Consider the following 17,451-nt stretch of genomic DNA (forward strand, 5'->3'; position numbering starts at 1 on the left):
GAGAAACACTCTCTACTCCATATGAACGGTTCTTCAGCTGCCTGAAGAACTGGTTCTCCTTCTGAAGAACTGGTTCTCCTCCTGAAGAACTGGCTATACTTTTTACCAAGGAGGTTTTGTAGTTTTTCCTGCAGAAGGAGGGACTAAGGACAGAAGGACGGACTAAGGACAGAAGGAGGGACTGAGGACAGAAGGAGGGTCTAAGGACAGAAGGAGTGTCTAAGGACAGAAGGAGGGTCTAAGGACAGAAGGAGGGACTAAGGACAGAAGGAGGGTCTAAGGACAGAAGGAGGGTCTAAGGACAGTAGGAGGGTCTAAGGACAGAAGGAGGGACTAAAGACAGAAGGAGGGACTACGGACAGAAGGAGGGACTAAGGACAGAGGGAGAGTCTAAGGACAGAAGGAGGGACTAAGGACAGAAGGAGGGTCTAAGGACAGAAGGAGGGTCTAAGGACAGAAGGAGGGTCTAAGGACAGAAGGAGGGACTACGGACAGAAGGAGGGACTAAGGACAGAAGGAGGGTCTAAGGACAGAAGGAGGGACTAAGGACAGAAGGAGGGACTACGGACAGAAGGAGGGACTAAGGACAGAGGGAGAGTCTAAGGACAGAAGGAGGGACTAAGGACAGAAGGAGGGTCTAAGGACAGAAGGAGGGTCTTAGGACAGAAGGAGGGTCTAAGGACAGAAGGAGGGACTAAGGACAGAAGGAGGGACTACGGACAGAGGACATTGTTTCATCTGTTTGCTGTTGTGATCTTGAGCGTTACAAAAATGAATTGAATGGTTTAACCGTCCATGGATTTGAGTTGAACGTTCCCGTGTTGTGAGCGCTGCAAAGAGAGAACTCTGCGGGAGACATGTCCAACACACGTCCAGGGAAGTTCTGGAGGAGGAAACGACAGTAGGACAAGGTTAGGACAGGGTTAGAGCGACAGGGTTAGAGTGACAGGGTTTAAGCTGGTTCTGGTGAGTGTCATCAGGTTGAATAGAAGAGGAACAGAATGAAAGTGTCATAGATCTGTATAATTACCTGTAAATCCTGGAGCCTGACTCCAGAGCCGCTCTGGAGCCGCTCGGCTCCAGAGCGGCTCCAGAGCGGCTCCAGAGCGGCTCCAGAGCCAGAGCGGCGCCAGAGCGGCTCCAGAGCGGCTCCAGAGCCAGAGCGGCGCCAGAGCGGCTCCAGAGCGGCTCCAGAGCCAGAGCGGCGCCAGAGCGGCTCCAGAGCGGCTCCAGAGCGGCTCCAGAACGGCTCCAGCGTCTCGTGTTCCAGAGCGGGTTCTTTGGTCGGACGGCGACACTGGAGCTGATAAACCGCACATGTCCAGAAGTGGAGACGTTTCAGCCTCAGCCGTCATTAGAGGTTCAGAGTCCGGCTTCTGCTCCTCGAACCGCGAGGGCCCATGGAAGCATCCTGAGGGCCCATGGAAGCATCCTGAGGGCCCATGGAAGCATCCTGAGGGCCCATGGAAGCATCCTGAGGGCCCATGGGAGCATCCTGAGGGCCCATGGAAGCATCCTGAGGGCCCAAGGAAACATCCTGAGGGCCCATGGAAGCATCCTGAGGGCCCATGGGAGCATCCTGAGGGCCCATGGAAGCATCCTGAGGGCCCATGGAAACATCCTGAGGGCCCATGGAAACATCCTGAGGGGCCAGGAGTGTTTCTGAGCGTGACATGAAACTTTATATTATATACTTTACATTCGTATGAATAAACACACTGCCGTTACACTGCCCCCTGGTGTTCAGCGTGCGGACACAATGATCCATCATCTTCTTCTTTATCCGGGGCTGGGTCGCGGGGTCGTGGGGTCGTGGGGTCGCGGGGTAGCAGGGTCGCGGGGGCAGCAGTCTAAGCAGGGACTCCGAGACTTCCTTCTCCCCAGACACTTCGGGGGGATCCCGAGGGGTTCCCAGGCCCGAGAGACAGAGTTTCTCCAACGTGTCCTGGGTCTTCCCCGGGGCCTCTTCCGAGGTCTCTTCTGGGTGGGACATGCCCAAAACACCCCCCCAGGGAGGGGCCCTGCACCGATTCACCTGTCAATCACACGCTCCACCCTTCATCACTCGTGAACAAGACCCCGAGATCCACACAATGATTAATGAACCATTTCTAATAAAAATATATATGTTGAACTTGACGGTGACGTCATGGCGATATTACACATGGGGAAGAGGACACGCCCTTTGAAGGCAGTGTGGGCGGGTCCTTTAGTATCGATACATAGACGTGTATCGTGATACTTTTAACCAACATAAAGTATCGATACAGAGGTTTGTATCGTGATACTTTTAAACAACATAAAGTATCGATACAGAGGTTTGTATCGTGATACTTTTAAACAACATAAAGTATCGATACAGAGGTTTGTATCGTGATACTCTAACAACATAAAGTATCGATACAGAGGTGTGTATCGTGATACTTTTAAACGACATAAAGTATCGATACAGAGGTTTGTATCGTGATACTTTTAGACGACATAAAGTATCGATACAGAGGTGTGTATCGTGATACTTTTAAACGACATAAAGTATCGATACAGAGGTGTGTATGGTGATACTTTTAAACGATATAAAGTATCAATACAGAGACGTGTATCGTGATACTTTTAAACGACATAAAGAGTCTGAGGAGCTAAACATGTGACTTCATCATGTGACAGTTGTGTTCTGATCTTGACGACCGTGTGAACACGACATTGTAATGAATATTATCATTTTACTTTTAACACCGTTTTTAAGGGATGTGAATGAATCAGGATTCGTATCGTGAGGTATGAGGCCACAGCCGAAGTGTCCTCATCCGCCGCGACAGGTTTGACACATAGTCTGTTTGGCAGCATCCCCCGCGTCCCCCACGTCCCCCTTGCCCCCCACGTCCCCCCACGCCCCACGCGCCCCCCGCGTCCCAAGCGCCCCCACGGTGCCACCATCACCCGGCCCGGTTCTGCAGAGCACGGGGGCGTCTCTGGCAGATTTACGCCTGACTTCAGCCTTTTCATAGACACCTGATCTTCCTCTGGGCATTCGTCGCGTCTCACCCACAGCGACCCAAAATAAGTGTCCCATGAGTGCGGGAGACGCGAGAACAGCAGTGCAGAGCAGTGCCACATGTACTCATGCCAAAGTATTTGGGCAAAACTACAACTGAAGTATGAGAAAGTGTCTGGATCTGATCCAGCTCTGGAAGGATAAAACATGAAACAAATCCATCAAGTCATCATAAAGCTTTTGTCCCTTTTGTCACGGACAAGAGAAAAGGCAGCTCTACATTTCGTGTTTCGATGGGAAACATTCACCATCGGTTAGTTACGACGAACATGTCCGGAGGAAAGAGCCAAACGAGAATTTGAGTGACTTCAAGACGAAACGAAAGATCAAGAGGCAAATCTGGAACTTGGAGAGTTTTGTGAGGAAAATGACAGAACAGAAGAATCGCACGAACACTTTGTGCTTAACATGTACGAGGAAGAGGAAGAAGTCGCCGAGCGAGCAGGTCTTTACTGAAACGAAAATGAAAACGGAGGAAAGATCTCACCCGGTGCACGGGAGCGCTCAGAGTGAGAACATTTCCATCTGACTGAAGTAAGAGCGCTACTTTGAGTGACTGACTGGCAAAACCTTCAAATATATCACTCAAGGTGGAGCAAAAGCGTGGAAAACTCATGAAAAGGGCCATTTCCCGGCCTTCTCCTGACTCCTGACTCCTGAAATCCCTGCTAATCTAGTCACTTTTCACGAGCCAAAAAGGCCAGTGTGTAAAACCGGCGCAGCCCTGGAGAGAAGGGGAAAAGGGGGAGAGAGCGGGAGGCAGGAACGTGGGATGGACGGGGGGAGGGACCCGTCAAGTGCCTCTGTCAGCTTTGAGACGACTTGTCACGATGTCAATGTGTGCAATGCGCCCGAAGCAGCAGCAGCAGCACCAGCAACAGCAGCAGCAGCCAACGCACTCGCTCGACACGCGCAGGACTCCGCCGGACGTCCACCACCGCCGCAACAACCGCTGCAACAACCGCGTCCCCCGACCACGGAAGACATGTCCAGCTTGTGAAGGACCTCCACCAGGATGCATTTGGAAAACTCTGAACCGGCCAAAGCCAGTGGAGAAACTGTGGGAGAAGTTGCGGTTCGCCAACGACCTGCAGATTCGCGCAGAGGAACGGAGTCGAGCGGCACCTGCGGGCGAAGCGCCCCCGGCGGGCGGCGCGAGTATTCCGACGCGACCAACAACAATGGACTTTTGACCCCCGACGCTCGCGAGGCTTCGGGGTTAAGCCGGGGATTTGACGAATGCGAGCGCTTTGAGCCGCGCGAGCCCGGCGATAATCTTAGCTCAGCGTCTCCGCGTGCCCCTCGCCGCGAACAGCACCGCGACCAATCCCGACAATGTGAGCCAGATGATCCGCCCTTGTCTTTCCAAACGGAGACGAGTCGTTTGACAGCCGAGCGCGAAAACAAGGAGGAGAATTCCTGGGATGAGTCCGAGCGAGAAGAAGAGACGCCAAAAGAGCAATTACACGAAGGGCGATGCCACGGGACCGGCTCGGAGGAACCCTTGGACCCGCCGGACGACTTTTGCGAGGATTTCCGTGAGGACGATGAAACTTCTGGTCGCGGCGAGACGAGTTTGGAAGAGTCGACGGACGGAGACAAATTCAGCGATCAGACGTTTTTCACCGAAGAAATCTGTTTGGAAGACGTAAACGACGGTGGGTCGCCCGAAGAATACGCGTTTGACACTTTGGAAGAGATCTCACAAGGCGACGGCGAGTTGCTTGATTCGTTGGAAATAGATTGTGACGACGAAATATCAACTGAAGACTGCGACGCTGTGGAAAGCGAGACGAAGGAAATCGAAGAACGTTCGTCGTGCGAGATGCTAGATCGTTTTGAGCGAGATGTAGAAGACTCGCCGACCAAAGATCTGGAAACGATTGAAACCTTTGAGCGCGATTCCAGTTTTGACGAGCAAGAATCCACGGAGGACGCTATCGAAAAGCAGAATATAGCGGAAAATATTTCGACGGAGGACGGTCATTTTGAGTTAGTTGCATTTTCGGAAACGGCCGAAGTTGTCGAAATTGAAGAACTTGAACACTCAGAAGACACAGGTTCCGTTAACGTGATCCTCTGTTCGGAAGACGATTCGTCCGACTGCTCGTCCAAATCGTTCAAGACGTGTCCGGAGGGCGGCGTCCCGTCCGTGCCGTGCTCCGACTCGTCCGGCGTTTCCGAAAAAAGTGAACAAGACGATTCGAGCGACGAGCAAACGCAGTGGGAGTCTTTCGAGGAGGACGAGCAAGTGGACGAAATCGTGCAGAATAACGCAAAGACGGAGCAAAAGAAAAGCGTGACGGACATCGTGGTCGAGGACTTCTACGATTTCTTTGACCGCGACGATAATCACGGGAATTCGCAAAGGCAGCACTACGTTTCGTGTTTCGAAGGAGGAGACGTTGACGATCGGTTGCATTACGAACATCGCCAGACAAAAGCGCAGAACGTGAAGAACAACAATGACTTTGAGCAAGTTCCAGAGACGAAAGAGCACGAGACAAATCTGGAACTTGAGGAATTGTGTGAGGAAAATTACGAGACAGAAGAATTAGATGAAGATTATGAAACGGAAGATTTTTGTGAAGATGTTTGCGAGGAAGAAGGCGTCGACGCGGACAGCGATTCCGACGAAACGGAACAGCCGCCGGACTTTTACCGAGACTTTATCGAGAACGGCGAGGACTTTCCGGATTCTTATCTGTACGAAGATTACGCCGAAGAAAAATACTCTTGCGAAGAATCAGACGTGAACAAAAACGTGCTGAGCGCTCCGTGCGTCGAGGACATTTCGGTCGAGGGCGACGCCTACTGCGACTCTTCGGACGCCAGCGACTCGACGGCCGACTTCGAGGACCAGTTTTGCGTGGGCGAAGACGCTGCGTTTTCGGCATGCTCCGAAAGCGAACCGTACTGGACGCTTTGGGAGAGCGTGGAGGAGGGGGACGACTCGGAGGGGGACGTGGAGGAGGAGGACGTGGAGGAGGACGTGGAGGAGGAGAACGTGGAGGACTACTACGCCTTCGAGATCAGGAGCGTACAGACGTCGTCGCAACAAGCTTTACGGGACTTTTTGTCGGACGCCGTGTTGCCAAGCGATGTCCGAGGCGCGTTTTGGACCGATTCAGACGGATTTATCGAGGGATCGGTGACGGATTTAGCTGAGAGGTTGACGCAGCGCTCGCTCCAGGCGGCGGCGGCAGTGGCTCCGCCCGTCGGGTTGATCCACAGCGTTCCACAGTTGGAGGAAAGCAGCGGCAACTCGGAGGACGACGGGAGCGAGGAGGAGACGGAGGAGTGCGACTGCGAGTACTGCGACCCGCCCACTGGACAGGTGAGAGAGAAGGGACCAAAGCCTTTAGAAGGTTCTGGACCAAACGAGAGAACGGTCACTTCAGAATATATTATAAAGTAGTATAAAGTAGTATAAAGTAGTATAAAGTAGCGGTCCAAGAAAGTACTTGGAAAGAGTCCAAGAAGTATCTGAGGAAATAAAAACAACAAATGTAGTAGAAAAAGCTTCAGTTGTTTCATCTGGACTCAGTTTGAAAAAATAGACGTTTCGACTCTCATCCAAGAGTCATTGTCAATAAAAGAATTTAGATCGAGAACTCCGATATTAATACTGTTCTGTGGTAAGTCCCGCCCATTGGGAGGAGCCTTCCTGAAGTAGAAAGAGTTGTTTGTTTCAACAGAAACTTCCCCCTTGTATCTACCGAGCCTATTCAGAATCTTAATGGGCTGTTAAAACCTCTTTGTCTTAGTGAGACCCTGGCTCAACCACCCTGAGTACCTGATTAGCATCTAAATGTCCTGGTCCTGGTCCTCTACCTTTCCAGGGGTTCAGTAACCCATTATAGATACCAGGAAGATTGAATCTTAGCCCTCCATTTCTGTTTAAAGAAGGTCTTTCTTTTTTAACAAAAATAGCAATAGAAGGTTTTAAGCAGGGAGAAAAGATGGTTTGAAAGAGGAGTCAAGGAAGCTATTTTTGTTAAAAAAGAAAGACCTTCTTTAAACAGAAATGGAGGGCTAAGATTCAATCTTCCTGGTATCTATAATGGTATACTGAACCCCTGGAAAGGTAGAGGACCAGGACCAGGACCAGGACATTTAGATGCTAATCAGGTACAAGGGGGGAGTTTCTGTTGAAACAAACAACTCTTTCTACTTCAGGAAGGCTCCTCCCAATGGGCGGGTCTTACCACAGAACAGTATTAATATCGGAGTTCTCGATCTAAATTCTTTTATTGACAATGACTCTTGGATGAGAGTCGAAACGTCTATTTTTTCAAACTGAGTCCAGATGAAACAACTGAAGCTTTTTCTACTATGGAACACGCCTGGACCAATGAGGGATTACACCGACAACAACAAATGTAGTATTTTCAAAGGACACAAAAAGTCAATCGCCTAATTTAATTCTGGTTTAGACGTGTTTTAGACCTGGTTTGGACCTGGTTTGGACCTGGTTTAGTCCTGGTTTAGACCTGGTTTATGACGTCTTTAGACCTGGTTTTGGTCTGTATCGTTTCTCTATTTACTCATGTTTTCCTCCCAGAAGCTGATTGGTCTGAATTATACTGTGAAGTTTACGTTGTGTAAAGGACAAAACATATAAAAAAGCACAAAATAAAGCTCTTTGTCACGTTTAGAGTCGGAGAAACGACACAAGTTTGATTCAGAAGTTACTCCCAGCCGTGTACGAACACGCGGCTGAAAGTACTTTTACTATGATAATAAAGTACTGTTCCTCGCCCTTGAGTACTTTTACTATGATAATAAAGTACTGTTCCTCGCCCTTGAGTACTTTTACTACGATAATAAAGTACTGTTCCTCGCCCTTGAGTACTTTCACTATGATAATAAAGTACTGATCCTCGCCCTTGAGTACTTTTACTACGATAATAAAGTACTGTTCCTCGCCCGTGAGTACTTTTACTACGATAATAAAGTACTGTTCCTCGCCCTTGAGTACTTTCACTATGATAATAAAGTACTGATCCTCGCCCTTGAGTCCTTTTACTACGATAATAAAGTACCGCTTGTCCTTGAGTACTTTTACTACGATAATAAAGTACTCTTCCACGCCCTTGAGTACTTTTACTATGATAATAAAGTACTGTTCCTCGCCCTTGAGTACTTTTACTAGGATAATAAAGTACTGTTCCTCGCCCTTCAGTACTTTTACTACGATAGTAAAGTACCGCTCGTCCTTGAGCACTTTTACTACGATAATAAAGTACTGTTCCTCGCCCTTGAGTACTTTTACTAGGATAATAAAGTACTGTTCCTCGCCCTTGAGTACTTTTACTACGATAGTAAAGTACCGCTCGTCCTTGAGCACTTTTACTACGATAATAAAGTACTGTTCCTCGCCCGTGAGTACTTTTACTACGATAATAAAGTACTGTTCCTCGCCCTTGAGTACTTTCACTATGATAATAAAGTACTGATCCTCGCCCTTGAGTACTTTTACTACGATAATAAAGTACCGCTCTCCCTTGAGTACTTTTACTACGATAATAAAGTAAGGTTCCTCACCCTTGAGTACTTTTACTACGATAATAAAGTACTGTTCCTTGCCCTTGAGTACTTTTACTACGATTATAAAGTACCGCTCTCCCTTGAGTACTTTTACTATGATAAAAAAGTACTGTTCCTCGCCCTTGAGTACTTTTACTACGATAATAAAGTACCGCTCGTCCTTGAGTACTTTTACTACGATAATAAAGTACTGTTCCTCGCCCTTGAGTACTTTTACTACGATAATAAAAGTACTATTCCTCGCCCTTGAGTCCTTTTACTACGATAATAAAGTACCGCTTGCCCTTGAGTACTTTTACTACGATAATAAAGTACTGTTCCACGCCCTTGAGTACTTTTACTATGATAATAAAGTACTGTTCCTCGCCCTTGAGTACTTTTACTAGGATAATAAAGTACTGTTCCTCGCCCTTCAGTACTTTTACTACGATAGTAAAGTACCGCTCGTCCTTGAGCACTTTTACTACGATAATAAAGTACTGTTCCTCGCCCTTGAGTACTTTTACTACGATAATAAAGTACTGTTCCTCGCCCTTGAGTACTTTTACTACGATAGTAAAGTACCGCTCGTCCTTGAGCACTTTTACTACGATAATAAAGTACTGTTCCTCGCCCTTGAGTACTTTTACTACGATAATAAAGTACTGTTCCTCGCCCTTGAGTACTTTTACTACGATAGTAAAGTACCGCTCTCCCTTGAGTACTTTTACTACGATAATAAAGTACTATTCCTCGCCCTTGAGTACTTTTACTATGATAGTAAAGTACTGTTCGCCCTTGAGAACTTTTACTACGATAATAAAGTACTGTTCCTCGCCCTTGAGTACTTTTACTACGATAATAAAGTACCGCTCGCCCTTGAGTACTTTTACTACGATAATAAAGTACTGTTCCTCGCCCTTGAGTGCTTTTACTACGATAATAAAGTACTGTTCCTCGCCCTTGAGTACTTTTACTATGATAGTAAAGTACTGTTCGCCCTTGAGAACTTTTACTACGATAATAAAGTACTGTTCCTCGCCCTTGAGTACTTTTACTACGATAATAAAGTACCGCTCGCCCTTGAGTACTTTTACTACGATAATAAAGTACCGCTCGCCCTTGAGTACTTTTACTACGATAATAAAGTACCGTTCGCCCTTTAGTACTTTTACTACGATAATAAAGTACTATTCCTCGCCCTTGAGTACTTTTACTATGATAGTAAAGTACTGTTCGCCCTTGAGAACTTTTACTACGATAATAAAGTACTGTTCCTCGCCCTTGAGTACTTTTACTACGATAATAAAGTACCGCTCGCCCTTGAGTACTTTTACTACGATAATAAAGTACTGTTCCTCGCCCTTGAGTACTTTTGCTACGATAATAAAGTACCGCTCGTCCTTGAGTACCTTTACTACGATAATAAAGTACTGTTCCTCGCCCTTTAGTACTTTTACTACGATAATAAAGTACTGTTCCTCGCCCTTGAGTACTTTTGCTACGATAATAAAGTACTGTTCCTCGCCCTTGAGTACTTTTACTACGATAGTAAAGTACTGTTCCTTGCCCTTCAGTACTTTTACTACGATAGTAAAGTACCGCTCGTCCTTGAGTACCTTTACTACGATAATAAAGTACTGTTCCTCGCCCTTTAGTACTTTTACTACGATAATAAAGTACTGTTCCTCGCCCTTGAGTACTTTTACTACGATAATAAAGTACCGCTCGCCCTTGAGTACTTTTACTACGATAATAAAGTACTGTTCCTCGCCCTTGAGTACTTTTACTATGATAATAAAGTACTGTTACTCGCCCTTGAGTACTTTTACTACGATAGTAAAGTACTGTTCCTTGCCCTTCAGTGCTTTTACTACGATAGTAAAGTACCGCTCGCCCTTGAGTACTTTTACTACGATAATAAAGTACTGTTCCTCGCCCTTGAGTACTTGTACTACGATAATAAAGTACTGTTCCTCGCCCTTGAGTACTTTTACTACAATAATAAAGTACCGCTCGCCCTTGAGTACTTTTACTACGATAATAAAGTACTGTTCCTCGCCCTTGAGTACTTTTGCTACGATAATAAAGTACTGTTCCTCGCCCTTGAGTACTTTTACTACAATAATAAAGTACCGCTCGCCCTTGAGTACTTTTACTACGATAATAAAGTACTGTTCCTCGCCCTTGAGTACTTTTACTACGAAAATAAAGTACTGTTCCTCGCCCTTGAGTGCTTTTACTACGATAATAAAGTACTGTTCCTCGCCCTTGAGTACTTATACTACGAAAATAAAGTACTGTTCCTCGCCCTTGAGTGCTTTTACTACGATAATAAAGTACTGTTCCTCGCCCTTGAGTACTTATACTACGAAAATAAAGTACTGTTCCTCGCCCTTGAGTACTTTTACTACGATAATAAAGTACTGTTCCTCGCCCTTGAGTACTTTTACTACGATAATAAAGTACAGTTCGCCCTTTAGTACTTTTACTACGATAATAAAGTACTGTTCCTCGCCCTTGAGTACTTTTGCTACGATAATAAAGTACCGCTCATCCTTGAGTACCTTTACTACGATAATAAAATACTGTTCCTCGCCCTTGAGTACTTTTACTACGATAATAAAATACCGCTCGCCCTTTAGTACTTTTACTACGATAATAAAGTACTGTTCCTCGCCCTTGAGTACTTTTACTACGATAATAAAGTACCGCTCGCCCTTGAGTACTTTTACTACGATAATAAAGTACTGTTCCTCGCCCTTGAGTACTTTTACTATGATAATAAAGTACTGTTCCTCGCCCTTGAGTACTTTTACTAGGATAATAAAGTACTGTTCCTCGCCCTTGAGTACTTTTACTACGATAATAAAGTACTGTTCCTCGCCCTTGAGTACTTTTACTACGATAGTAAAGTACCGCTCTCCCTTGAGTACTTTTACTACGATAATAAAGTACTGTTCCTCGCCCTTGAGTACATTTACTACGATAATAAAGTACCGCTCTCCCTTGAGTACTTTTGCTACGATAATAAAGTACTGTTCCTCGCCCTTGAGTGCTTTTACTACGATAATAAAGTACTATTCCTCGCCCTTGAGTACTTTTACTACGATAATAAAGTACTGTTCGCCCTTGAGAACTTTTACTACGATAATAAAGTACTGTTCCTCGCCCTTGAGTGCTTTTACTACGATAATAAAGTACTATTCCTCGCCCTTGAGTACTTTTACTACGATAATAAAGTACTGTTCGCCCTTGAGAACTTTTACTACGATAATAAAGTACTATTCCTCGCCCTTGAGTACTTTCAATACGATAATAAAGTACTGTTCCTTGCCCTTGAGTACTTTTACTACGAAAATAAAGTACTGTTCCTCGCCCTTGAGCGCTTTTACTACGATAATAAAGTACCGCTTTACCTTGAGTACTTTTTACTACGATAATAAAGTACTGTTCCTCGCCCTTCAGTACTTTTACTACGATAGTAAAGTACCGCTCGTCCTTGAGCACTTTTACTACGATAATAAAGTACTGTTCCTCGCCCTTGAGTACTTTTACTACGATAATAAAGTACTGTTCCTCGCCCTTGAGTACTTTTACTACGATAGTAAAGTACCGCTCTCCCTTGAGTACTTTTACTACGATAATAAAGTACTGTTCCTCGCCCTTGAGTACATTTACTACGATAATAAAGTACCGCTCTCCCTTGAGTACTTTTGCTACGATAATAAAGTACTGTTCCTCGCCCTTGAGTGCTTTTACTACGATAATAAAGTACTATTCCTCGCCCTTGAGTACTTTTACTACGATAATAAAGTACTGTTCGCCCTTGAGAACTTTTACTACGAAAATAAAGTACTGTTCCTCGCCCTTGAGTGCTTTTACTACGATAATAAAGTACTATTCCTCGCCCTTGAGTACTTTCAATACGATAATAAAGTACTGTTCCTTGCCCTTGAGTACATTTACTACGATAATAAAGTACTGTTCCTCGCCCTTGAGTACTTTTACTACGAAAATAAAGTACTGTTCCTCGCCCTTGAGCGCTTTTACTACGATAATAAAGTACCGCTTTCCCTTGAGTACTTTTTACTACGATAATAAAGTACTGTTCCTCGCCCTTGAGTACTTTTACTACGATAATAAAGTACTACTCGCCCTTGAGTACTTTTACTACGATAATAAAGTACCGCTCGCCCTTGAGTACTTTTACTACGATATTAAAGTACTGTTCCTCGCCCTACAGTACTTTTACTACGATAGTAAAGTACCGCTCTCCCTTGAGTACTTTTACTACGATAATAAAGTACTATTCCTCGCCCTTGAGTACTTTTACTATGATAGTAAAGTACTGTTCGCCCTTGAGAACTTTTACTACGATAATAAAGTACTGTTCCTCGCCCTTGAGTACTTTTACTACGATAATAAAGTACCGCTCGCCCTTGAGTACTTTTACTACGATAATAAAGTACTGTTCCTCGCCCTTGAGTGCTTTTACTACGATAATAAAGTACTGTTCCTCGCCCTTGAGTACTTTTACTATGATAGTAAAGTACTGTTCGCCCTTGAGAACTTTTACTACGATAATAAAGTACTGTTCCTCGCCCTTGAGTACTTTTACTACGATAATAAAGTACCGCTCGCCCTTGAGTACTTTTACTACGATAATAAAGTACCGCTCGCCCTTGAGTACTTTTACTACGATAATAAAGTACCGTTCGCCCTTTAGTACTTTTACTACGATAATAAAGTACTATTCCTCGCCCTTGAGTACTTTTACTATGATAGTAAAGTACTGTTCGCCCTTGAGAACTTTTACTACGATAATAAAGTACTGTTCCTCGCCCTTGAGTACTTTTACTACGATAATAAAGTACCGCTCGCCCTTGAGTACTTTTACTACGATAATAAAGTACTGTTCCTCGCCCTTGAGTACTTTTGCTACGATAATAAAGTACCGCTCGTCCTTGAAACCTTTACTACGATAATAAAGTACTGTTCCTCGCCCTTTAGTACTTTTACTACGATAATAAAGTACTGTTCCTCGCCCTTGAGTACTTTTGCTACGATAATAAAGTACTGTTCCTCGCCCTTGAGTACTTTTACTACGATAGTAAAGTACTGTTCCTTGCCCTTCAGTACTTTTACTACGATAGTAAAGTACCGCTCGTCCTTGAGTACCTTTACTACGATAATAAAGTACTGTTCCTCGCCCTTTAGTACTTTTACTACGATAATAAAGTACTGTTCCTCCCCCTTGAGTACTTTTACTACGATAATAAAGTACCGCTCGCCCTTGAGTACTTTTACTACGATAATAAAGTACTGTTCCTCGCCCTTGAGTACTTTTACTATGATAATAAAGTACTGTTCCTCGCCCTTGAGTACTTTTACTACGATAGTAAAGTACTGTTCCTTGCCCTTCAGTGCTTTTACTACGATAGTAAAGTACCGCTCGCCCTTGAGTACTTTTACTACGATAATAAAGTACTGTTCCTCGCCCTTGAGTACTTGTACTACGATAATAAAGTACTGTTCCTCGCCCTTGAGTACTTTTACTACAATAATAAAGTACCGCTCGCCCTTGAGTACTTTTACTACGATAATAAAGTACTGTTCCTCGCCCTTGAGTACTTTTGCTACGATAATAAAGTACTGTTCCTCGCCCTTGAGTACTTTTACTACAATAATAAAGTACCGCTCGCCCTTGAGTACTTTTACTACGATAATAAAGTACTGTTCCTCGCCCTTGAGTACTTTTGCTACGATAATAAAGTACTGTTCCTCGCCCTTGAGTGCTTTTACTATGATAATAAAGTACTATTCCTCGCCCTTGAGTACTTTTACTACGATAATAAAGTACTGTTCCTCCCCCTTGAGTACTTTTACTACGATAATAAAGTACCGCTCGCCCTTGAGTACTTTTACTACGATAATAAAGTACTGTTCCTCGCCCTTGAGTACTTTTACTACGATAATAAAGTACTGTTCCTCGCCCTTGAGTACTTTTACTACGATAATAAAGTACTGTTCCTCGCCCTTGAGTACTTTTACTACGATAGTAAAGTACCGCTCTCCCTTGAGTACTTTTACTACGATAATAAAGTACTGTTCCTCGCCCTTGAGTACATTTACTACGATAATAAAGTACCGCTCTCCCTTGAGTACTTTTGCTACGATAATAAAGTACTGTTCCTCGCCCTTGAGTGCTTTTACTACGATAATAAAGTACTATTCCTCGCCCTTGAGTACTTTTACTGTGATAATAAAGTACTGTTCGCCCTTGAGAACTTTTACTACGATAATAAAGTACTGTTCCTCGCCCTTGAGTACTTTTACTACGATAATAAAGTACTGTTCCTCGCCCTTGAGTACTTTTACTACGAAAATAAAGTACTGTTCCTCGCCCTTGAGTGCTTTTACTACGATAATAAAGTACTGTTCCTCGCCCTTGAGTACTTATACTACGAAAATAAAGTACTGTTCCTCGCCCTTGAGTGCTTTTACTACGATAATAAAGTACTGTTCCTCGCCCTTGAGTACTTATACTACGAAAATAAAGTACTGTTCCTCGCCCTTGAGTACTTTTACTACGATAATAAAGTACTGTTCCTCGCCCTTGAGTACTTTTACTACGATAATAAAGTACAGTTCGCCCTTTAGTACTTTTACTACGATAATAAAGTACTGTTCCTCGCCCTTGAGTACTTTTGCTACGATAATAAAGTACCGCTCATCCTTGAGTACCTTTACTACGATAATAAAATACTATTCCTCGCCCTTGAGTACTTTTACTACGATAATAAAATACCGCTCGCCCTTTAGTACTTTTACTACGATAATAAAGTACTGTTCCTCGCCCTTGAGTACTTTTACTACGATAATAAAGTACCGCTCGCCCTTGAGTACTTTTACTACGATAATAAAGTACTGTTCCTCGCCCTTGAGTACTTTTACTATGATAATAAAGTACTGTTCCTCGCCCTTGAGTACTTTTACTAGGATAATAAAGTACTGTTCCTCGCCCTTCAGTACTTTTACTACGATAGTAAAGTACCGCTCGTCCTTGAGCACTTTTACTACGATAATAAAGTACTGTTCCTCGCCCTTGAGTACTTTTACTACGATAATAAAGTACTGTTCCTCGCCCTTGAGTACTTTTACTACGATAATAAAGTACTGTTCCTCGCCCTTGAGTACTTTTACTACGATAGTAAAGTACCGCTCTCCCTTGAGTACTTTTACTACGATAATAAAGTACTGTTCCTCGCCCTTGAGTACATTTACTACGATAATAAAGTACCGCTCTCCCTTGAGTACTTTTGCTACGATAATAAAGTACTGTTCCTCGCCCTTGAGTGCTTTTACTACGATAATAAAGTACTATTCCTCGCCCTTGAGTACTTTTACTACGATAATAAAGTACTGTTCGCCCTTGAGAACTTTTACTACGATAATAAAGTACTGTTCCTCGCCCTTGAGTGCTTTTACTACGATAATAAAGTACTATTCCTCGCCCTTGAGTACTTTTACTACGATAGTAAAGTACCGCTCGTCCTTGAGCACTTTTACTACGATAATAAAGTACTGTTCCTCGCCCTTGAGTACTTTTACTACGATAATAAAGTACTGTTCCTCGCCCTTGAGTACTTTTACTACGATAGTAAAGTACCGCTCTCCCTTGAGTACTTTTACTACGATAATAAAGTACTGTTCCTCGCCCTTGAGTACATTTACTACGATAATAAAGTACCGCTCTCCCTTGAGTGCTTTTACTACGATAATAAAGTACTGTTCGCCCTTGAGAACTTTTACTACGAAAATAAAGTACTGTTCCTCGCCCTTGAGTGCTTTTACTACGATAATAAAGTACTATTCCTCGCCCTTGAGTACTTTCAATACGATAATAAAGTACTGTTCCTTGCCCTTGAGTACATTTACTACGATAATAAAGTACTGTTCCTCGCCCTTGAGTACTTTTACTACGAAAATAAAGTACTGTTCCTCGCCCTTGAGCGCTTTTACTACGATAATAAAGTACCGCTTTCCCTTGAGTACTTTTTACTACGATAATAAAGTACTGTTCCTCGCCCTTGAGTACTTTTACTACGATAATAAAGTACTACTCGCCCTTGAGTACTTTTACTACGATAATAAAGTACCGCTCGCCCTTGAGTACTTTTACTACGATATTAAAGTACCGCTCGTCCTTGAGTACTTTTACTACGATAATAAAGTACTGTTCCTCCCCTCTCTTTCCTCCTCCTTCCTCTCTCCTTCTCTCCCTCCTCTCTCCTCCTCCTCTCCTCCTCCTCCCTCCCTCCTCTCTCTACTCCCCTCTACCTCCTCTCATCTCCTCTCCTCCCCTCTCTTTCCTCCTCCCTCCTCTCTCCTCCTCCTCTCTCCTCCTCCTCCTCTCTCCTCCTCCTCTCTCCTCTCTCTCCTCCTCTCTCCTCCTCCTCTCTCCTCCTCTCTCTCCTCCTCCTCCTCTCTCCTCCTCTTCTCTCCCCTCCTCTCTCCTCCCTCTCTCATCTCTCCTTCTCTCCTCCCCTCCCTCTCCCTCCTCTCTCCTCCTCCTCTCTCCTCCTCTCTCCTCCCTCTCTCCACTCTCCTCCTTCCTCCCTCCTCTCTCCTCCTCTCTCCTCCTCTCCCTCCTCTCTCCTCTCTCCTCCTCTCCCTCCTCTCTCCTCCTCCTCCCTCTTCCTCCTCTCGCCTCCTCTCTCCTCCTCTCTCTCCTCCTCCTCTCCCCTCCTCTCTCCTCCCTCTCTCCTCTCTCCTCCTCTCCCTCCTCTCTCCTCCCCCTCTCCCTCCTCTCCCCTCCTTTCTCCTCCCTCTCTCCTCTCTCCTCCTCTCCCTCCTCTCTCCTCCTC

At 44.7% G+C, this 17,451-nt stretch overlaps 1 protein-coding gene across 2 annotated transcripts in view; it reads left to right on the plus strand.

Annotated features, from left to right (window-relative positions):
* The first annotated feature begins 3,902 nt into the window (after positions 1-3,902).
* Positions 3,903-17,451, plus strand: part of LOC140360034 (uncharacterized) — a 43,228-nt gene continuing 29,679 nt past the window's right edge. For both annotated transcript variants that reach the window (XM_072445334.1, XM_072445333.1), the window contains exon 1: positions 3,903-6,389. In XM_072445334.1, coding sequence (XP_072301435.1) covers positions 4,068-6,389 — 2,322 coding nt within the window. In that variant the 5' untranslated portion in view covers positions 3,903-4,067. The remainder of the gene's footprint in view (positions 6,390-17,451) is intronic.

This window comes from Eucyclogobius newberryi, unplaced genomic scaffold (genome assembly GCF_026437365.1).
Source record: "Eucyclogobius newberryi isolate DKJ021-1_F unplaced genomic scaffold, fEucNew1.0.hap1 SCAF_14, whole genome shotgun sequence".
Classification (NCBI taxonomy): domain Eukaryota; kingdom Metazoa; phylum Chordata; class Actinopteri; order Gobiiformes; family Gobiidae; genus Eucyclogobius; species Eucyclogobius newberryi.